This window comes from Triplophysa rosa, linkage group LG20 (assembly GCF_024868665.1).
Source record: "Triplophysa rosa linkage group LG20, Trosa_1v2, whole genome shotgun sequence".
NCBI classification, from domain to species: domain Eukaryota; kingdom Metazoa; phylum Chordata; class Actinopteri; order Cypriniformes; family Nemacheilidae; genus Triplophysa; species Triplophysa rosa.
Window position 1 is genome coordinate 5,919,158 of NC_079909.1, and position 24,179 is coordinate 5,943,336.

Consider the following 24,179-nt stretch of genomic DNA (forward strand, 5'->3'; position numbering starts at 1 on the left):
CGGAAAAAAACTTCTGAGTCAGAATTTTGGAAGGAGGGCAGAGAGACTCCGGGCATCATGGGAGATGACTTACTGAAAAATGAGAAACAGATATGAAAACACACTGAACTCTCTCTCTCTCTCTCTGTGTCTCTCTCGCTCAGCTGGAGGCGTTCTACTCCATCTTCACAACCGAACAGCAGGACCATGTTAAATCTGTGGAATACCTGCGTAACAACTTCCGCCCACTCCAGAGTCTGGATAATCGAGAGGTCTTCAAATCCGCCGTCAAAGACGCATGGCTGCCTGACTTGACTGACAGTCTGGGCAACCCGTACGGTACCGAGGCTTCTAAAGGTGGGTCTTCTATAGCTGCTCAAGTTTAGATGCTTTTATATTTTTTATTTGAATTCGGATTGGCATTATAACAACCATTACATTTTTCTGGTGTTCTTTTAATGATGAATGTTTGGCTGCCCGGCATTGTATATTCTGTTTCTACATCACATGATCATACATCATGACTCTCTTTTGATTCAAATGTACATTCAGATTCCTCCCATTAGTGAACACTCATAATGCATCACACAGCGCTCAAGAAACGGCACATATGTGCTTGTGTCGGTGCTGGTGAGCGTGTGTGCGTAATGAGAGCGAGTGGGTGGCATATGGTGCTGTTCTCCGCCGTCGTGTCATTTACTTGCCTATTCTCCCGCTCATTTCTCTGCTTGGCGTGACAGCCGCATTCGCAGGAAAAGCACAGGACTGCAGCTTTTCAAGGGCACGCTGTTTCTGTCTCACCTCTGTCCGTGTGCTTCACACTTTCAGCCTCTCCTGGTGTCCAACCCTTTTGAAAAAAGCAGCATATGCTGGGTTAGGTATGTTTTGATGCTGGTTTGACCAGCGTAAACCAGCACACACCAGCATCAAAACATAGCAAACCAGCATATGCTGCTTTTTTCAACAGGGAAAACGGATGCTTTGGTCCAGGTGATGTTAACCAATAGGAGCACAGAGACTAAACCCACCATAAAGCTGTTAACCCCATGTGCCGTTGTAAAAACAATTATCCTACATGCTGATTTCTGTCTTTACATTCATCATTCAGTAATGTACGTCTTGTGAGATGTGTACCGTGGTTGCTCTTTGTATTTACAGTTCTTACATATGTTTAAACCTTCTCCTGGTGAGCCATGGTCAAAGCGAACAACCCTCCAGCTCAAATGCAGATCACAGTATACAAATAACATGCTTGAAAGACCTCAGTACTGTCTTAACCTTGCTCGGGGTAGAGGAGGAATTTCTGTATATGTACAGAGAAGACAAAGACAAGCCATTTTACCTCGTCTCTTTGTCCTTCTCCAACAAAGGTTCTTTCGGTTGAAACCCAATTGTTTCATTTTCCCTGACCCCTTACTGTAGCTTTGGCCATCACAACATGGGAAACATTGTTTTGGGGCTTTTCTTTCACTGTGGGCACTTACAAAAAGAAGATTTTAGCTTTCTGAAGGTCACATTAAAGCTGAAAGGAGAAAATGAGAGAGATATTTTAATGCACAATTTAGGAATGTTCCTCTGTCGTGTCATTTGAACGAAAAGCGCACTTTTAAAAATGCAGGGTTGTTTCAATGCACGATGGGGGTCAAATAAGGACATTTTCAAGGTTCATTTAACTCAACAGTTTGGTTTGTTCATATTTTACCCAACCATGGGTTAAAACAACAGAGTGAATAGTTCTGTAATTTTATACAAAAAAACATGTATTATTATAGTTAATTTATAATATAATATTACTCTATGTGTGTGTTTGGAGCATGTACTATTCCAGCCAATCAATTCCAAAAATGTTATGATGTAATGTCCACCACAAAATGAATTCATTATGGTGCAAGAGAAATATATTACAATATAATTAATGTATATTACCTGTTAAACATTGATAAAGGAGTATTAAACCTGTGTTTTAAGAGAGGAAGTAAAGAAATACTCATCTGGATTGAATGCATTGCATGCAAGAGCTGAGCAAATTCTCATTTAAAGGGACAGTTCATCCCAAAAATTTTAATTCCGTCATCATTTCCTCACCCTCCTGCCATTTCAAACCTGTATGACTTCTGCAGAACACAAAATAAGATATTTTGACTTTTTACTTGCAGTGGTTTTGTGTCCATACAATGGAAGTCAATGGGGTTCAATGTCGTTCAGTTACCAACATTCTTCAATATATCTTCTTTTGTGTTCTACGTGTGATGGTCGACAAAGCTGAGAGAGACCCAAATGCGGGAAAAAGCTTTATTAGAAAATGGCAACAGTCAATAATCCAAACAACCAAGGAAGGCACAGCCGCGGGAAGCAGAAAGATACACCACCGGAACGGGAGAGGCCTCCGAAGAGCGTCGAGAATCCCCCGCCGGGGTAAGGGGTCAGTAGTTGGGGTTCGAGGGATACCTCGAACCAACTCTCAGAAGGAGAGAGAAGTGGTAGCTCGTGACGAAGATCACGCCCCTGATGCGACTGTTGTCAGGTCGGGTGTGGAGCGAGGCCGCCGGCCGGGACGCCAACGGATACTGCGTAGACAGAGAGCAGACCTGGGACGTGATGGGAGAGAGGTGAGAACACACTGGAAAAGCTAAGGAATAACAGAGTCAAGAGAAGCACGTTCGTGACAGCCAAATGACTAGAGGAGCTAGGACTAAGGCTATGACTAGGACTGTGGCAAGGCTAAGGCTAAGGAATCCAAGAGGATATAAAGATGCTATAGGTGAGCCGCAGCAACACCTAGGTCAGTCTGTAGTGGAAAACACACAACGGTCAGACACAGGACAAGAAACACCAAGGGATTATAAAGGAAACCTAGATGGGCTGGAATAGTTAACAGGTGTGGGACAATTGCGGGAACAAGCGGGCTTAATGAGGGAAGTGAGAACAGGGGTGTGAGAGCTCAGTGGAAAAACACCACTGCAAGGAAAACCCTAACGGAGACTCCGAGCACGTGATCAGCCGACAGTAGACAGCTTCCACGTGCTCGACAAAACAAGACCGTTCCCGTGCAGACAATTACCCCGACCTGACCTGGGTCGTGACACTACGGAAGGAAGAAAGTCATACAGGTTCAGAATGACATGAGGGTGAAAAAATGATAACATCATTTTCATTTTGTGGTGAACTATCCCTTTAAACATTCTCATTCCATCAATACCAATCCTGAGTCCAGGTCCTGAGTTTTGGAAACTGAGTCGGATATCATGAACGGATCCTCAAAACTCAGGACGTTCCAAATGCGCAGTAGCCTCTCTTATCTGCGTCTGGTTATGCGTTTAATTTCAGCGGCGTGCAAAATCGATTTTGGATGCTGTTTCCTGTCATCGCGGAATAAAAAGAGAACAAAAAGGATACAATAAAGGAAAAAAGGATGAAAGGGTGGAGTTATAGTTTGACAGGGACTGAAAACAGAAGCATATCAGTGGTGCCCCCTCGGGCAGGAGATGAACTTTTTGTTAGCTTGGATTAATTCAAATCGGGCTGGATGATAGCTGAACTTTTCCTCGCAGTAGGTGAAACAGCCAAATCGGTTTTATCAGCAGTCACAATAAAGTACAGACCACCAGCTACGCATGTGTCCGGTCGGAAGTATGTTGATTTGATTCTGTTTTCTTTATTAACCACTGAAGGGACAGTTCACCCAAAAATGAAAATTCTGTCATCGTTTACTCACCCTCAAGTTGTTCCAAATCTGCATAAATTTCTTTGTTTTGATGAACACAGAGAAGGATATTTGCCCTTTTCATGCAGCAATGCTGGTAAATGACTGGTAAAGTCATTCTGGTAAATTCACGGTAAATACACAAATTCTGTCAATTTACCGGTAAGACAGCATTCACACAGCTGTCTCAAAAAACCAGTAATATGTATTTCTGTGTTTACTGGTAAATTGGGAGTACTGATTTACCGGAAAGGTTTTGTTCATACACAATCTGTTAACTGCAATTTTCTGGCAATTTACCAGTAAAAACTGTATGTGTGAAAGGGGCCATTGACTACCATAGTGGGAAGAATTATTGTATAATTGTTTTAGTTCTGTTGAACACAAAATGAGATATTTTGAGGAATTTAGGAAAGCAAACAGTTTTGGGGCACCTTTGACTACCATTGTCCTTTTTTTCTATTATGGTATTCAATGGTGTCCCAAAACGGTCAGTTGCTCACATTCTTCCAAATATCTTTCTCTGTGTTCATTAGAACCAAGAATTTGACACAGATTTGGAACAACTAGAGGGTGAATAAACGATGACAGAATTGTCATTTTTGGGTGAAATAACCCTTTAAAGGGGTCATACGACACGGCTAAAACGAATATTATCGTTTGTTTTAGATGTAATGCAATGTGTACCATTTAAGGTTCAAAAACACATACCGTGCATGTTTGTTTCTCCTCTTTGTCCCGCCTCTCTGAAACGCACAGATTTTTTACAAAGCTCATGGCTCTGAAAAGCGAGGTGTGCTATGATTGGCCAGTTCACCAGTGCGTAGTGATTGGTCGAATACTGCAAGCATGTGACGGAAATGTGACGCCTCTTACCATATTTGGAACATCAGGTTCCTCTTCAATTGTACTGACAGGTACGCCCACCTTACTTGCGTATACATTTGGGCGGTCTTAGTCATACCACCAACTGACGTAGATTTGTGGGGGTGTGGTTACACGAGGCGTTTCAGGCAGGTCTGGGTGAACATTCGCTTTTAGATAGAATGCATCTTTTGTTCTGACACTTTCATTTTTGCAATTTTACGTGTGTAATACATGCATGGGTGACTTATAACACACCAAAGACACAGTAAAACACGTATTCGTGCCATATGACCCCTTTAAATATTTGTGTGTGTGCTGTTAACTTGTTAGGACGGTTGTGGTTAAAAAAGGAAATTCCAAAAATTCGATCACATAATATTATTAAACAATAAGGGCATGTGGATTTGGAAAGACAACGTGTGTAAATACCGACGGATTTTTGTGAGCTTTATACTAAGCCCTTTATACTTGTCAGCTGTTTAAAACGGCCGTTCAAGGTTAACAGAGTGTTTGCTCTTTCTCTCTCTAATTTGACTTCTGCTCTCACCTTTTCTCCTTTCCCGCTATATCCCTCCATTAATCTCCCTCTCCACGGTCAACAAGCCGGAGGGCCAAAGATGGCCTTTTTATTAAACGCTGTTCTGCGCATCTCATCAGAGACCTGCGCCGTCTCTCAGTGACCTGTGTTACTGTGTTTCTCAGCGGCGTTACGGCTGTGATGTATTTCTGCGCAGTTTGGGCCCAGATGGAACCTGCAGCGTTTTTGTTTCATGTTGTTTGAGTTTTTCTGTGCTGATTTCCAGGGGAAAAAGAGACCAAATTGAAATGTATTAAATGGCGCCAAGAGCACTATACTTTTATTAGTTGCTCAGAGCGTTGTCGAATTAGCCCAAAATGTAATATGCAAAACACACAAGAAGTGAAAAATGTGTGCGACTTTGTGAATGATGATAGCTGTTGTGGAGAAAGTTCTGGTTATGACGCATGGATCTCATTAAAGCAACTGATACACAAACACATTAAATCACAGTCTCGGTGTTGTGACACACCGCATGTTCAACTCAAACCTGTTACCTGACATTTCTTTCAACAAGTTATAGACAGATCGCAGACCATGTTTACACTTGAATCAAGTTCATCCTCTTGTATTAAATGTATGGCTTTAGGTCACAACCCTATGTGTTTAAATACACTTACTGTAAAAGTTCAGCCGGGACTAATTTCATGAGCTTGTAAGCGCAGTAAAACAAAATGTACTTTGCACTCTGGAGATTTAAATGAAATTATAAAGAGGAAAATGTACCATTAAATATGTTTTTGAGTAAAGGCACATTACGTTTCGAAAGTACTCGAATGAATTACAGTTTCCTCTAAATAATCCTTAAGTGTAGAAATGGAAGACGATTACTCAGGTACTTTACAGCTCCGCTCAGAACTGTGTTCTCAGAACCACTCCTGGTGATTCGGCTTATTAAAATCCACTGTTTAGTCTGATGACCTTCATATTGTGGTGCACAGTCACTAATGGATAAATGTTCTTGTTAACTTTTACTTAAGTGATAAATTGATGTATGGTGCTTCAAGTATACAGGGTATGCGGACTTGTGATTTGGGTCATTTTAACGTTACCTTATTTTAATGCACAAATTGCATATTTTTCATTATAGATGTATGCAAAGGCATTTTTAAAAATGAATTGACGAATATAATTCTTACAAGGTTTTGTGTAGGACAAGCATGGATCCCTAAAGGTCACAGTCTGTGTATACGAGTGCTATTATAATGCCTGCCACCTGCACCTGAAAGTCAAGGTAGATGAGTGTACACCGGTTCACGGCTGTAGTCAGTATTACTCGTCTCGTGATTAGAGCTAATAGAAGCTTCAGTGATGGGAGAATTACTTTAATTAGCATTGTTTTGGATGTAATGGCTCCCCTGTGGCTGTGGGAGGGAGCGTTTGTGTGCGCGTGGGCATCCGTGCGTTCGCCTGCATCGCGAATGTGCGCGTGCATTTCAGAGAGACCCAAACCCGAAGGAAATTTAAGGCTTTTCTGTCGGATTTCTCTGCAAATAGAAGCTCACCCCTACGCGTGTTGTCGGCGGCCCAAAACTGCGGCACGTTCGGTGATTAAACACCTTCTGCTGGGGAGATTAACAGCAACTTGGATGCTGCCGGTGTTTACAGAGGGCACAACACGATTGAGGACACGTGAAGGCGGGCTGGATGCAGTCGAACTGAGCCATCTAGTGGCTGTGGGATGTAAGGGCACCAATGGAGCGTCATTTTCGAAAGGTTAATTTTCATTCTCTCTGTTTTATGCAGCGTGCAGCAGCGCTCCCATCAATATGAACGTCCAGCACATGAATAAGACGGCACTTGTGGTGAGGTGGGCCCGTCCGGAGATCACCTATGACCCGCCGATTATCAGCTACCTCATTTCCTACAGCTGGACCAGAAACGATGAGTCATATGAGGAGACGTACGTCAAAGGCAGCGATCAGAAACTGGTGAGGAGTCGCGTTATGCTTTTTACAGTGGGATTGTAAATAATGATATTTGTCCCGTAAGATGCTGTAGAGGCAAAGTCAAACATTTATCTTCCCTACTATGAGCCTTTTCAGGGTATAAACAAATATTTATTATTATTATATTTAATCATATTTAGTGGGAAGTAATGAGTAGGCTATGACAGAAATCATAATCACAATTATTTTGGCCAATACTGAGATCACAGTTATTTAACACAATTACTCATTGACTTTGAAAACAACATGAAACAATGACGTTAAAAAATAAGGTCATAAAATAACATAAAGATAAAAAATAGAATAAAAAAATTTAAAAAACGAAAAATTAATACAAACATTTAAATTAGGGCTGTCCAACGATGAATCGCGATTAATCAAGAATAGTTGTTAGTACATAATATACTGTATGTCTGGTTACTGTGCATATTAATTTTGTATTCATAAAAACATACACATACATGTCATTTTAAAATATAAAAATGATTAACCTTTAAATATAATTTCAATATTGGTAAATACATGTAAATATTTCCTAAATATGTATACATGTACAGTATGTGTTTATAAATACAAAATGTATATGCACAGTACACAGATATATATTGTGTCAGCACTTTTATTCTTAATGTGATTAATCGCAATTAATCGTTTGACAGCCCTTATTTAAATAAATAATATAAAAATGATACATCAAAATCAATATCATCAAAATAACTCAAATATCAAGTTAGATCAAATATATTGTGCAATGCCACAACTAACACTGTAAAAAAACAGCTAGTAAGATTTATAGAATTTTTTGTGTTATTTGTGCACGTTTTTGCTTGTAAAAAACTGTGAAAAACCTTTTTTTAATTAAGTGAAATTTACTTGCAAAACTTGCGCAAAAAAATAGGTAAATCCTATAGTTGTTTTTTTTACAGTGTACTGAACACCTTAATTTAACATTATGTTAAACTGCCTTCAACATGTCTGACGAAATGCAGCACAAGAATCGTTTGACCTCCATTATTTTTTGTTTTTGTAATAGTTGAAGGACAAAATTGCAATTGAAAATCGATTACGACTAATTACAAAGCCCTAATTGTACGTTTAGCCTTTATTTTTACTTTTTTTTTTCTTATATTATTTTTTATTTTAACGGTGAAAAGCAAAGGTCTCCTTTGGAATGACATGCACTGCTGAATCACACACATGGGATATTTATTAAGAAAGTAAATAGGATTGTTTTAAACAATAAACACTTCACATCTGAGTGGACTGCGTGTCTGTTCTCCATAAACAAACTGCCTTTCAAAAATTGCGGGCGGGTTTGTGTGTAACGGCCCCTGGAATGTAAGGATATTGATATAAAGTCTGTAAACCCACAGCTCATGGATAATATCCTGTAATCGCTGGTGTGCCACGGGTCGCAGATCCATGTTTGCAGAAGCGCAGTGACTATGAGTAAAGACTGCACTTTATATTGTCAGCGGGGGGCCGCAGCAGTAGATTGTGACCTTGGAGCCCGCCGGTTGAAAACACTAATGCACTAAAACTGTTTAAGCGCTCGAGATGTAATTTAGTGCCTTTTCTCTTGACTTTCTATCAGGCACATGGTGGGGTATGAAATTTATAACAGGTTGAGTTTTCTGATTCTCTCATCCGTGCGAGACAGAACTGCTAGAAACAGAAACTCTCAGTTTTATTTAGTTCTCAAACCTTTCTGCGTGCCGTTTCATTACAATCCCATTCCACTCCAAATTTCTCTCACTCTTTCTCTGTTCCTCGTCTTTACTTTTAAGTTCTTCAATTTCATTTCAGTTTTCATCCCAAGATGCCGCTATCTGGGTCACGTTAGAGACCGACATGAGTTTTTAAGGAAGTGCCTCTTAAATCAATACGGAAACTAGTGAGGAAGTAGTTTCTTGCTTTCATTTATAATAAGCCAGCACTTTAAAGTAATATTTGAGTGGGAATCCTTTACGGAATGAAATACAGCCCAACTTGCATACATCAGAAAGGTGCTGGCGTGAAGAGGAGCTGGCGCCATTTACTTAACACAAGATTTACAAATGCCTGAAGCCCACTGCGCTGTTCAGTGGACCCTGCGGAGGGGAAGTGAGTTATGATAATGGCTATTGCTCATACACTTACAATTGTATTGAATCTTCATTTCTCACGGAGGAAACGAGCCTGCTTGTGTACGGTTGGGAAAAAAAGAACAGCCAGGAGGTAGGAACAGGCCCGATGAAGGGAAACTTGTTAAATAATGTCCATGCACCGTCAGACTGGCCATGCTTGAGGGTTGAATAAATTTGTTGATATCTCATGTGTATCGGGATGTAACTAACAGAATCTGGTATTATATTGTATTTTAGCTATTTATGCTGCAGATTTGCAAGCATTCTGTGGATTTGTAATACATTTGAACCCAGAATGACTGAAGAAAATAGTGCACAGGTATCCTGATGTTATTTGGTTGTTTTGATGGAGATCATTTATTATCTTATTAATTGTTTTGTTCTATACACAATATTGCAATGAAGTCATGCGTTTTCAAATTAAATGTACATTAAATACACAACATATGTATTTTATATTATGATGTCTCCACACATAAAAGACTGAATTAATTATCTCTGCTTTACACTACAAAACAATTCTATTTTTTGTTTATTTATTAAGCTATATAACATGTTGGGTGTATATACTGTACGTGTATATACACGTCTATATATAAACGTTTAGTCACTTATTTATATTTTGTATTTTTTCCACATTTTAAAATAATTAACTCATCAATACGGAATAACACAGATGTAAATATAGGAATTCTGTTACCAAATGAATCAAAACGTCTTTAGAATTTGTCATTTTCTCAACCAGCTTCTTTGGGTATCTATTGAGGGGTTTTCTCCTATTCTGAGCTCGTATTGGCTGCTTTTTCTTTATTGTTTACACTGTAAAAAAAGTAATTTTACAGATTTTTACTGTTTATTTTTGCACAGATTTTTCACGTATAATATCCTAAAAACTGTAATTTTACGAACAGATTTTTGAAATACGGTCAAATTGCATAAAAAGACTGCAAATTTACAAGAAAAACAGGAAAAACATGCCATTTTACAGGAAAGCTGTTATTTTATTTTGTTTATATTTCTGGTATATTTGATATATTTTGTTTATATTTCTGGGGCCCCAGCTGCCAGAAAATTTAGTTTTTTTACAGTGCAGTCCAAATCATTCCTTTCAAAAACATTAAATAAAATGTGCATTTTATTTATTTGTCTACAAAACTAAATTCCTATATTTGAGCGTGCACCTTTAGATTAAAAGGTGTTACAGACCTTTTCATCTAAAGGCACATGCTCAAATATATGAACTCAAGAAATATACAAAAAATGTGTTTGTTTGTTTTTATTGTGTTACTATGTTTTCATGTGTTTTTTTTTGTGTTCGTTAGCTGTATTTTTAGTGTTTTAGAGTTATTATTACTTAACCCAAACAACCCAACTGCAGTTTGATATTACTTGGAATGCACAATAAAAGCTAGATTTTTATTTTTTAAATGGAGTTATCTGTTTTTGCAAACAAACTCTTCAATATACACATACACTGATAGTGTTGCTTTATTCAAACATCAAATCTATTAGCGTATAATATAAAAATAGTTATTTTAATTGAAGTGGTGCTTCACGCTGAGTTCCTGTGTCTGTCTCTCCCAGCTGAGCGTCTCAGAGGTGCTTTACGTGGTAATGTGTGAACGTTATGTGACAGGTGATCGTCTGTTTTCAATGCTAATGACTTGAGAAGAAGAGTGTTGCCGTCAAACGAAGGAAAGGAGAACAAGCTGTTCACCTTCATCCTCCAGACCTCTGTCAAGAGAGGTCACACTTCAGTGTGTGTGAGTGCGTGTGTGTGTGTGTACTGTTCTCCTTTTGTCCCTCGATGGACTCGTCAGGAAAGAACACACCCCCACATCACAGATCGAGCTCTTGGGGGCTGTTTTTGTTCTTCCTGTTTAACAGAAACTTGTGTTTTGTGTGTTTACTGTATTTGTGACTGTGTGTTTCAGGAGGCCCTCATCACACCTGTGTCATCAGATGTGTTGTACCTGTTCCGCGTCCAGGCGGTGTGTTTGAATGATAAGCGTAGTGACTTCAGCCAAAGCATGCTCTTCAGAGGTACACCGAGATACATGCGTACACTAAGTTGCCTTAGTTTCTAAAGCGTTACCTCTTGTTTACATTTTTTCTCTGTTTTGTCACAGCAAACACCACAAGAATATTTGAGGGTACAAGAATAGTGAAAACTGGAATGGTAAGTTTATCTTTTGTCCAGCAGGTGGCAGCACCGTTTCCTTTAAATGTTTCACAACTGATGCCTTAAACAAAACATTGTGTGGCCAATATTTGACTACTTTTACTATTTATGGTATAGTCTTTAATTACATTTATTTGTAATTTACTAAAAAAATGCATTCACTAGTTTTGTAGACACTAAAGTTTGTTACTACAAAGCATTACACCCATGTGGACTATTAAAATGTAGTAATCTAATAAAATGTTTGATAATCTTTCTATAATATTTTCAGTATTTTTTCAACTTGTCCTTGTCTTTTTATGTCTGTCTCCAGCCAACAGTGTCCCCAGCATCCTCAGCAGACATGGCACCTATCAGCTCAGGCTCCTCCACCTGGACCTCCTCTGGTCTCCCCTTCTCTTTCGTTTCAATGGCGACCGGAATCGGCCCCTCATCCAGCGGGAGCCAGGCGACCGTGGCATCCATTGTAACCAGCACGCTCCTGGCGGGTCTGGGCTTCAGCGGAGGCGTCATCTCCTCCTTCCCCAGCTCCGTCTGGCCCACCAGACCTCCCCCCTCCACTCCGACTCCCGCCTCCACCCGTCAGACCCCCGCCAAGCCCGTCGTGACCACCCCTGAACCGACTTCTTCCCCAGCCTCGGACGCGGACGCAGCCGCTGAGAACGACGGATCTGATGATGGAGGAGAGAAGGGAGGGAAGGGTGAAGATGAGGATGGCGAGAAAAACGGAGAGGAAGAGGAGGAACAGGAAAAAGGGGCGGAGACTAAAAGCGGCAGAGATCCTGATGAGGTCGAAAAGCAGGTGGACGGCTCCGTGGCCAAAGATCCACCCACGGCAACGCCAGATTCAACAGCGAAGGAGAAAGGAGTGCCATCTAGTGTCCCGGAGGAGCATGTGGAGAAAAACACATCGACAATTGTGGATGAGGGCGAACAGGTGGTGCCTACCAGAGACCTGGAGGATGATGATGTTGATGATAGTGTGACAGCAGTAATAGAGACTCCAGACAGCACGGCTCAGACCAACAAACCCACCAGAGAAGACCGTGGTCACATGCCACCTTTCTCTATACATACAGGTTGGAGACCAGCACTTACTCTAATCCACTTTTCTTTGCTGGTGGTGGATTTCAGTTTTTTTAAAAGTGTTATTTTTTTGATTGTGGTGTTTGTTAAGGCAGATCAGGGGAATCAGAACCACATATAGCACCACACACGTTTTCCACAATGTTTAATTCCAGTTCCAATCCTTTTGTTTTCCCACCAAACATTCGGTTCTTTTGTGGCCCATTTGTGCGTCCCCTGCGAGCTGACGTTTTTATCTCTCATGTTAGTTGTCCTTTTTCTGCATTCCTCAGCTTCTCCTTTGTCTCTCATCCTTGCATCTCATGATTTGACACGTTTGTTTTGGAGGCAGAGGCTTGGCCTACTTTCCAGGTCCAGAGAGGATGAGAGCAGAAAACAGATTCAGCTGCAGGGACTTAAAAATAAAACCTGAAAGAGAGACAGAGAAATTCCATCTTTAGCTCTCTGGCACTGGGGTGGTGTTCATCCAGCGTGTGCGTGTGTGTGTGTGTGTGTGTGTGTGTGTGTGTGTGTGTGTGTGTGTACGCCGGCGAGGTCTAGGCCATTTTCGAGTGTTTTAGCTGGCGTTACAGTGAGTCAGTTTGTGCATGTAGTGAGGCAGGGAGCGTGCTGGCGCTAGCGTGTCAGGATAGCAGCGTGGAGCAGCTCTCTCGGACCACCGGAGGGGGGATGTGGGTTTCTGATCTCTCTTTACTTATGATCGGGGTCTGAGCCTGTGGTTCATTCTGCCAGATTGGCTCTTCAGCTTGGGATTGTGGTATGTTGTGTGTTTGTACAAGTTGTTTTTGTTTATTCGCAGATATGGTCAGACATGTCAGAAACCATTTTACATGATCTTTCTAAATCAGTCAAATCTTCTTTTACTGTAATTCTAACTATGTGAAGAGTTTGTGTGAGGGTATGAACAGAAGAACAGGGTTGAAGTCTATGAGATATATGAGTATATTCATTTATATATACTAAATCAAACCTGTTAAGCAGATACAAAAATATATGTAAATATGTTTGACTGTGTATATACAGTATTATACCACTGGGCTGTTGAATGCTTCAATCTGATTGGTTGACAAACTTTACTGTTAATGGAAACGCGTGCACAGGTTCCTTTCAATAAACAAAGCATTTAAAAAACAATATAGAAATACATATACTGAAATCGAATAAATAAAATAACTAAATAGAAAAACAAAATGAATTGATAAACACCGATAGCCTACTGGTTCGTTTTCCTCTTCATGCTGCTTATAACTAATAACAAATATATTTTGATAGACCTACTCTTTCAAAAGTTTGCGTTATTTTTTCTACTGCTGGTGATACAATACGAGGAATAAATAATATTATCATCACTGGCTTTTCTATCACATTACTGCAAACACGCAGGTGTGTGCGCGGTCTCTCGCTCTCACTCACACACACACCACGTAGCAGTGGCTCGAGCCTCCGAGTCCGTTTGAAATGAGATGCTCTAGAAAGTAGTTCTACCATCAACAGCATTTTAAAGATGATAACATGACAAACGTTGAAATTACCTGTGGTGTGGTAACCATGGTATAAGCGGAATAATTGACTGGTCCGTTTAATTATTCGAAAGTTAATGTACACCCGAGGTGTAACACCGCTTCGCGCATTGCACGCATTACCACCTCGGGGTGTGCATTAACTTTCGAATAATTAAACGGCCCGTCGTCAATTATTCCTAAGTTATTATTTTGTAATATTTTTGTTACTTTTATTAATAGCATTTTGAATCAACATTGATTGTTTAAATTGCCATGTCAGCGACTGTAAACGAATGCTCACAAGCATTGCCCCGCCTCCAGGGTCTTCTGATTGGTCCACTGTTCTGGAATTGCGCCGCATGGAAAAGTTTAAATTATTTTAACTTGACACAGTGTCTTAAATACGCGGCGCTCATCTGCAAAAGACGCGGACGCAATGGTCAAACATGTCCATCTAGCATTTACCTAGAAAAGCAGTGGAAAAGTAGGAGAGCGAAATTAAAAAGTGCATCTTTTTTTGTATCCTTATTTTGTAAAAAAAAAAGTACTGGAATTTTTTTACATTAATGTCATTTCATTTGAATTGCTTTGACATTTTTATTTATTAATAACTAATAGCAATAAAAGTATACATTTACATATAGCCCTACACCACTGTCCTTCTGAAACCTTGTATCTCCATATTTTGTGATTTTTATTTTTATATATTTATATTTTATATAAAATTTTATATAGTTATATTTTGATTTATATATAAATCATTATTATTAGTCACCCTTTATGTTTGTTACCGGATTTTGCAAATGTCAAAGCAATAAAAGTCTTAAAACGCGCTTGTCGGCTTTGTCAATACTGTAGTTAATCGTTTAAAAAGTACAGTGTTTTTTCCATTTCCTGAAAGACAGTGAATTTAGACATACAGTATGAGGTTTCAGAAGGCCAGCGACGATATGTACACGTGCCATTTGCCATATAAAAGAAATGATCACAAATGTATTTTTTTTTTTAATCAGTCAACCGCTAATGCTTATGGTTATATTTTCATATTTAATCAATCACATGTGTCTATGGTGCCAAACACTACTGTCTATGTAGGTAGCTCACTAGGTTTCTAAACACAGCCTCTGTTTGCTCTATATCTGGTGTGTTTATGGTAACGCAGGTGTGTGTGTGTGTGTGTTTCAGAGCGTACAGTCATCTCCAGTATGCACCCGGTGCCTTCAGCGGGCAGGATGGAGTGGATCATTCCTCTGGTGGTGGTGTCTGCACTCACCTTCCTCTGCCTCATCCTTCTGCTGGCCGTCCTCGTCTACTGGAGGTGAGACACTGTCATTGACCCACACCGACAGCTTGCTTTCTGACTCGATGACTCAATGAATTGCTGACATGCTGACAGAATGACTCCCGCTGAATCACCGATCTCCTGAATGACTTTGACGGACACACGAGTGATTGTGTGATTGAATCAGTGAAAGTCTTTCAGGTGGACGTCTTTACCCTAATGTGATCTGTTTTATTGCTTTAGAGTTTGGCCGATGTGTGTGTTTGTGTCAGTCTGAATCCTGTAGCTGCTAGTTTATCACTCTGGGGATCCTGGCGTCCTCCGGGGGGATGGGAAACCAGTTAGAAGTGTGTGGCGTGTATAAAGTGTGTGTGATGTGGTGACTTTAAGTAAGATAGAGAGAGGCTTTAGTCTTCCCTCGGGGCATTGTTGAAGCGACGGGGGTGCACAGAAGTGGTTACCGAGGCCCTGTTGCCATGGTCACCCTTGAGACTGCCTGAAAGTGTCTATTATTAAGATATGTGCGTGTCTTGTCTGGTTTGTCTATTTGTTGATTCCAGCCTTCTACTAAGTTGTTTATTTGGCTTTGACATTTGTTTGTTTGGGTGTGTTTTTGTAAACTAGTCATACTTTAAAAAGAAAAGTGCACAACAATGTTAGCTGAAGTTAGCTGTCTGACCGCAAACCACTTTTTTTGGGATGCTTTGATAGGTCAATATTAAAAAAAACATTTTTTTAATGGATACTGAATGATGAACACAATGTTCTGTTCATCCTAAAAAAGACAAAATATTCTAATAAACAGCTATAATGATAATAACATTTCTAAACTTAGCTACTGCCTGTATCAATGTGCAGAACTGCAGGGTTGCCAGATCCATGATTTTCCATCAGATTTGGCAACTTTTAAACTCTTGCTGCTGGTTGTTTTTTAATCTGCAGGTTAAAGGTGGATAGACTTTCACCTGATTTCATATTTTAACGATAAGAAAGTTATTTATGAAGGCTGGGTATGTTTATGATTACTACTATACAATGATATATTCTATATACAGTGAAATATACAAGAAAGTCGTATTTTGGTGATTCTACATAAAATCATCCCACATAGTCTAAAGAATGTCCCACAACTGTTTTCTTTCCTACATGTTTCCTGCACATCCTACATTTTCATTTTTGGCTGAACTGTTCCTTTAAATTTATGGTTGAAATCAAACTTGATGCTTGATATCACATTATTAGATTTTGAGCCTGGATTTCACTGACAGAGACACATACAGTATATATTTTAGGTAACAAAATTGGGCTGGTTTTTCTTTGCAGATCTGGCAACCCTGCATGCAACAACGTTTCTATGAGGGGATGGATTTAGATTAGTTTGTAATGAAATCTAAACAACATACAGACATTATAGACGGTTTTGTCGGACGCACGCGCCAGGCCCGAAGTTACATTTTTGTTTGTTTATTGGTCTATATAATATAGCAATTTATATTTAATTTAAATTATTATTTTAGTTTATATTAAAAGTAGTACAATAATTACTCTACACAGGGACTATTATTAAATCTTTGTGGAAGTCTACCGAAAGTTAAGTTTGGGCCACATAACGTTTGTTTATGTTGTTGCCGTTGAAATCGTCTGTAACATTTTATTTAGTCTGTGCTGAGTCTCCAGTTAGGTCAGCATGTGTGTTCTCACATACGTCTCTCGTCTCTTTCCGGTGGCAAGCTGATAAAGTCTCTCTGGGGTCTCTGATCGCACGTTCACCATGTCTCTGTTCAGCAGACAGATCTGGCTCTGGAGAGTCTCGGTGCCAGTACTCTTTACCCAGGTCTGGGCGCTCCGCCCTGGGCCACAAGCGTCCATCTGCTGCCTCCTCTGTAACTCAGGGCTTATGCAGTAGCGGGGGGTCGTGAAAAATGTGCAGCCTCTGCCCGACCCTCTGCTGTTCGATGCAACACGCCAAAGTGGAAAAACACTAAAATGTACCTTCATCTGTTATAGCGCTAGCGGCCAATATTATACCGTACACAAAATAATTACCCAACGCGATGAGAAGCACGACATGAACTGCTCTTTGATGTGAATTATGGTATGGTTGGGTGCAAAGGATGCTGGGAAATCCATTGGGAGGTGTGCTGGGTCTCAGAATAGACTTCAGTTGTAACAATGCACTATTAAAGCATTCAAACACCAAACTACTGAGTGTGTGTGTGTGTGTGTGTGTGTGTGTGTGTGTGTGTGTGTGTGTGTGTGACTTGGTTTTTATATGTTAGTGGGGACCTAAACCTGAACGCACACCAACTCATGGGGACCCATGTCACTGTGGGGACCAAAATTGAGGTCCCCTGAGCACAAAAGCTTATAAATTGTACAGAACGATAATTTTTGAAAATCTAATAATGCAAAAAGTTTTCTACGATCTTTAGGTTTAGGGGTAGGGTTAGGGTTAGGGGATAAAATATACAGTTTGTACAGTATACAACTCATTACGCCTATGGACTGTCCCCACGGAGATAATAAAACGTACGTGTGTGGTGTGTGTGTGTGCGTGTGTGTGTGTGTGTGTGTGCGCGTGTGTGTGCGCATGTGTGTGCGCATGTGTGTGCGCGTGTGTGTCTTTAGGTCTAATCTGCTCAGCAGACTGACTAAGATTAGCCACGGCATTAATGTCTCAGTCTCAGATCAGCTATACTTACCTTCTGTCACACCACACCATCTGTGTGTGTGCGTATGCGTGTGTTATGTTATGTACTGCTGTATATCAAGGTGGGGTGTATATGTGGAAACATCATGTGTGTTTACGGTACTCCCATGTAGTTTAAGATTTAGCTAAATAAACTTGTGTGTGTTTGGTTGGGTGGGTGGATTGATTGTGTGTTATGTTGTCTGAAGTCCACCTGGAAACATTAACTAGGATGTGACACTTCCTGTGACTGTCTCGTGGAAACGATCCAAGTCAAATAGTCACTCCCTCTCTCTCTCTCTCTCTCTCTCTCTCTCTCTCTCTCTCTCTCTCTCTCTCGTACTCTCATACTGTCTTTCCCACCTCTTTAACTATTTCCTGTCCTCTGAAATGTCTTATTTCTTTTCTTTATCCTCTCCCTTATTTGTCTTTTGAAAGTCAGGGGTGGTGTTCACAGGATTCTCTTTTGTTTGATTGACTTAATAATGGACACAGAAACACGTTCTCTGTATTCAAATCTAGTGAGCTGTCTGCCCGGATGATGATTTCTTATCTTGGAAAAAAAGAACACAGATATCATTCATGAAGAAGGTAATCCCAGAATGCATTGCAACCAGCTCTGTGAAAAAGTTTGGACTAGATGATGGAGCAGTCGAGAGAATTTTAACTGATCCTATCTAAAGTATGTATCTATACCTTTAACGTTCAAGTTGTTCACAGAATCTACACAAATATTCTCCACAACCATTAAAATATTTCGATTTTTTTTTTTTTTAAGAGTAATCATAAACACGTCACAAAATTTCATAAAGCAGCTTCTGAAGGTTTCACCTTGAGATGCCTTTTAAAAAATGCCTTTTAAAAAATATCGAAGAGGTTTTATTGTGTTCTGGGCTAAAGAAGTTATATCTATTTTATTCAGTTTCAAAAAAGATTTGAAAAAGATGTTGACAAAATTCTTATTTTTCTCTACATACAGCAACTCATTTTAAACATTCAGACCTATGATTCGAGATCAAAAATGGAAAGCCTTTCTGTCAAGTATATATAAACAAATCTTTGTTATATTTATGTTTTAAAAACTTAAAAACAAACCTTACATTGGGTGGTGGTAGTCTAATAAATTCGTTACATCTCTGTAAGCAGTATAGAGCATGGCAGCTCACCCAGTTTCAATACAGAGCAAACGTGTCCGCAAAAGACACAACCGATAACTTCATCACTGCCTCGTCGCCACACACTACAACATGTTGTACATAATTCACTTCAGAACCATTAGATTACTTCAGCATTGTGTTAAACCAATGCGATTATTCATCAGAAGTCACATTTTCAGTACACAGTAACCACATCCAGCACAGTGTCCAGTTGAACTGGTTCATACGATCTGTGCTGGCTTTTGTTCCACACATCAGACCTGTTGAGCGTCACATTTACATTTACAAATGTGACGTTCACACTGCCTGTTGGGAAGCTTTCTCTCACTGACACAAGCCTGTCTGAAGTCTCAAAAGAAATGTTTCTTCTTTTATACAAAACCTGTATGACTTTGGTGGCAATAAAAAGGATAGATTTTGTCTTACTACAGTAAAGTCATACAGTAACCAATCCAGAGAATTTGGGAAAATGATTCCTCAGAGGTTGATCTTTCATAGTTTAGGAGATTTGATGGAGCCGTCAGTTGTGTTTCTTTTAAGTATCTGTTAAGTAACATCACAGAAATTTCTCATAAAATTGCTAATGAGAAATAAAAACAGAAACAAATGAGACGGTTGTTATAATACATGAAGAATATGTGTAAAACGAATGTAGAATGTAGAGGTAAAATAATCTGGATTTGGGTCAATTTGATGAGAAATGTTTGCGTTTATATTGAGATCTTCAATAAGATTGACTTTTGATGACAGACTTGACAAATCTAAGCTCCGTTTGAGACATTGTTGAGGTCGCTTCTGAAACTCTAATGGAGACGTTCACTCTTAAAAATAAAGGTGCTTAAAAGGTTCTTCACAGCGATACCATTTTTGGTTCCACAAAGGACTATTCAGTCAAACGTTCTTTAAAGAAGAACCATGTCTTTCTTACTTTTTATCATCTGAATTCTTCAGACGTTAAAGGTTCTTTATGGAACCAATAGGTTCTTCTATGGCATCGAAGAACCTATTGAAGCACATTTTTTTAAGAGTGTTTGTGAGATTTCTGGCTCTTTTTTAATCAATATCTAGGAGAAACAAATGAGATGTTTAAGAGATCTCATATGTGTTTTTTCTTTCATATGGAAAGGGTTGTCGAGCTTAGAAAGAGACCAAAAGCAATAGCTTTGTGATATAAACAAGCCGAAATTGAACTCTATTTGCCTGAGGCACAGAACTTTTGTACAGCGTATTTTTCACAAGTTGGATAGACAAACTTCACTAATCATTTATTTATTATTTTTAATCTCCGTCTCTGTTTATTGCCACTGTATTAACAAAAATACTTTTACAGTTTTAGTTTTGAGTGAACTGTCACTTTAAATCTAGTCCACCTTAAACTTCATCCAAGCTTTGCTGTTTTTTTACAACGTTTGTTATTGTAGTTCGGTTGTTTTGTATCTTTTTTCTTCTTCTGTTTAAAATGAAGATTAAATTAACTAAAAGAATGGAGGAGTGTCCAGCTGGAGGGGTGTGTGTGTCCAGAGGGAAAGGCAGCAGGTGTCTGTGCTTTATCAGATCAGTTCTGGGCTGATCTGAGATCAGCGGACTGTTCACGACTGACCCCGGCAGCTCCAGCTCTTGTGTAAACCCTGTGCGTGTGATGCGTCAGGACCAGCCCTCTCTCTCTCTCTCTCTCTCTCTCTCCCTCTCTCTCTCTCCCTCTCTCTCTCTCTCTCTCTCTCTCTCTCTCTCTCTCTCTCTCTCACACACACACACTGCTCTCTCACCCGTTCACTCAGCGGCAGCATGTGGATCCCGCAGTCTCTGTCCGCTCTTAAAATCCCTCGTTCTTTGCAGGGATGAACAGCTTATGTTCTCTGCTGTGCATCAAATACAGGTAGGACGAAGACAAGACAAAACCATGCTGGCTTACTGACTTGACGTCCAAAACTTGGTAACTTCAGTTTGGCCCGGATCCACCTATCGCTCTTTCTGTGTGTTTTGTTCGCTGTGTTTTTTTTTACAAGGAGTCTTTCTCTTATCGGTTCTCTTGCGAGTTAAACAAAAGAGGTAAAACCAGTTTCAGACTTGACGCCTGTAGCAGTTATCTGTTATCTTGTCTTACTTTTTCTTTCTTGTTTCGAATGAGAAGGAAGTTTGCATTTTGTTATGTTCAACAGTATGTAGACTTAAGTCAGCCTGGTTGTAGATGTTAATATCTAGTGAGGACATCTTTGACATGATGAGAGGAAAGAAGTGTCTGTGGGTTTGCATAAAGTTGATCTATTTTGAGGCAGAAATGGGTCTTATAAGTTACTTCTGACCAAAAAAAGTCTTTAGGAAGATATTTCAAGGTTTCATTAAGTCAATAATGTTTGTTAACATTGGAGTTTAAAGGGCTAGTTCACCCAAAATGAAAATTCTGTCATCATCAGCTGTCATCACCCTCATGTCAATCTAAACCGGTTTGACTTTCTTTTCCATCAGGTTTAGCAGTAAACTATCTAGGCTTCTTGTCTTCATCCAATAAAAGTGGATTTGGAAAGCAGGACCTGTCATTTAACCGATCAAAAAACTTTCGTAAAAGTATTATAGTAAATAAATGATGACAGGATTTGTGTGACCTGTGTCTTGACCCTGAATCGAGAGCGTTTGAAGTTTTTCTCCATTTATTTATCATTGGAGTTGGGGTTCCTCGCCACAGGGCAGTGTTGGCGTGCCCACCAGGAGACTGCTGATATTAGATATTATTTATTATTTATTAGAATGATCTTGCTGGTTCTACAAACACCATGCACTGTGCTGCATTTTACCTTCTCTGTGTTTTTCTGTTTTTCTTATTTTCTCCTGTAAAGCTGCTTTGGAACAATGCACATTGTGAAAAGCGTTATGTAAATAAAATTGAATTGAAGTGTGTAGCTGTAATCTGTGTTTGAATTGTTTGATTTGCTCTTTGGAAAGAGGGTTCGAAGTTCACCTTGATCCTGTCAAACATCCCAGCAGCATCTGTGTTTACTCTGGGGATTGTTACCTAAACCACACCTAATGGCAACATTAAAGCAGTGTCGATGTGTATTTCACCTCTTTCACTTCTCTCTCTCTTTGTTTTTTGTCTTTCTCTCTTTTAGGAGGTGTTTCCAAACGGCTCATTTTTACGTGGAGGACAGTAACTCTCCCAGAGTTGTGCCAAATGAGAGCATACCTGTTATTCCCATTCCAGGTAGGTCTTATTGAATAGAGTTCACATCAGTCAAACACTTCCTAATCTTAAAATCCAACTAAACACTGATCCAAGATATGATATGATCCATATCCATGATACTAGGCTGGCTCGACTGGGGTGGAAATCACATATTCTGGTTGGGCAGAAGTGCATTGCATGCATAATTTGTACATTTTTCTGTGATTAAATTGACAGATCATAGATCAGACATATAATAGATAATACAAATAAGTATTTAGTAAGTATTTAATAATAGGGATTTCATTTTTAATTGTTTCAATTGTCAGCTGGATATTTTTGGGGGGGCCCAAGAAAAATCGAGGGGGAAATGTCTCCCCTAGTCCCCCCAAACCGGCCATGATATGATCTAACGCTGAATGCGCTTTTGAGCACATGATTTTTTTGTTTACGTGTTGTACCATGGTTAATAGGTTGAATTACATAATATTTCCAACCGTGCCAAGATCTAGCAAAGCTTTGGCTGTCATCACACACAGTTGATTGTGTGGGAGACCTAATACTACTCTATTTTTTTGCGATTAGTGTAATAGACCGTGAATGAAAAAATCCATGCCTGCATTGATTTTGACATGAAATGGATCTGATGAAGTCTTCAGCTGTTGGGAAACAGAGAGAAAACCAGCTGTACTCACAAACACGATATAAAGGTCTTGTCCACTTTAGTTCTTTGGTTTTACTGTTGTTGTTTGCCACAGGGATGACGTATTTTTGTTGGCCAACTTTGTGGGAGGTTTTTATGCGTGATGACATTTAAAGGTCCAGTGTATGTAATTTAGCGGCATCTAGTGGTGAGGTTGCAAATTGCAACCAACGGCTTGCTCCACCCCTCCCTTTCAAAGCACTACGGTGGCTGACACAGGACTAAGATGTCGTCACGTTTTCACTTCTTTGCCAAAAGAGATAACGTATCTGTAGAGCAATTTGTCAGTTTAGAGCTACTGTAGAAACAACATGGTGAAACTACATGACTTTTCATGTCCTCGACAATATCTGTAGGCTTTTAGCAGCTTGTTAGTAACTGTTGTTTTTAGGGCACTATAAAGCTTAATAAAATCACAAGGGGGTTAATATTGGTGTGTTTTGTCGTAGAATAAATCGTAGGATAAAATTTGAGCTTTTTGCCACCGACTTTATTTCTGACCTTATTTCCATAATAAAAAACATTGGGACGATGAAACTGTACCCTTGACGCTCACTGGTGTGTGATATTGAAGTGCCATTCACATTATTCAGATGATTTTGTTTAATGTAAACTGAGTTTAAGAGCTTAATATTTATGAGCTAAATATGACTGTGAGTCAGATATAGACACAGATGTTTGGGGAACTGCAGGTCTTGATAGGCTGGTTATGGGTCCGTGCGGTTACCAGAGAATACGAGTGGCATTCATCTTGACCCTCTGTTCTCTCACACACATGCATACACATTAGCCATTAAGGGTAAGAGCCAAGAAAATAGCTCTCTCTGGCAAATGACTTTGGCTCATTGTCTGTCTGTGTGGATAACCATTAACAGAGAGTGCAATGCAACACAAGTGGACAGAATTTGGTTCTGAAGATTTCAGGTCTGATTTAGTCACTGTGGTGGAATCCATCCCAGCAACAGGGCCAAGATCTTAATGCAATGAGAGCCATTGATTTTCTTGGTCTTTCCCATAAGCACTTCATTGGAACCCATTTTCATTGTTGTGCTGTGGCACGGCTCACAATGGTGGTGGCATAGTGCCCTCAATCCAATTTAGGCATCTGTGTGCCAGCTTGGCTAAGGCAAGGCTTGGTATTTACAAAGATCCATTTAGTGTGGGCAGCAATCTCTCTCTCTCTCTCTCTCTCTCTCTCTCTCTCTCTCTCTCTCTCT

General features: G+C 39.7%; 1 protein-coding gene across 1 annotated transcript in view; it reads left to right on the forward strand.

The window, feature by feature from the left end:
- ptprga (protein tyrosine phosphatase receptor type Ga) overlaps positions 1 to 24,179 on the forward strand; it is a 236,808-nt gene that overhangs the window by 190,198 nt on the left and 22,431 nt on the right. Inside the window, exons 8-14 of the mRNA XM_057361532.1 lie at positions 144 to 336; positions 6,873 to 7,057; positions 11,136 to 11,244; positions 11,331 to 11,380; positions 11,697 to 12,462; positions 15,157 to 15,289; positions 22,207 to 22,298. Of these exons, the coding sequence (XP_057217515.1) occupies positions 144 to 336; positions 6,873 to 7,057; positions 11,136 to 11,244; positions 11,331 to 11,380; positions 11,697 to 12,462; positions 15,157 to 15,289; positions 22,207 to 22,298 (1,528 nt within the window). The remainder of the gene's footprint in view (positions 1 to 143; positions 337 to 6,872; positions 7,058 to 11,135; positions 11,245 to 11,330; positions 11,381 to 11,696; positions 12,463 to 15,156; positions 15,290 to 22,206; positions 22,299 to 24,179) is intronic.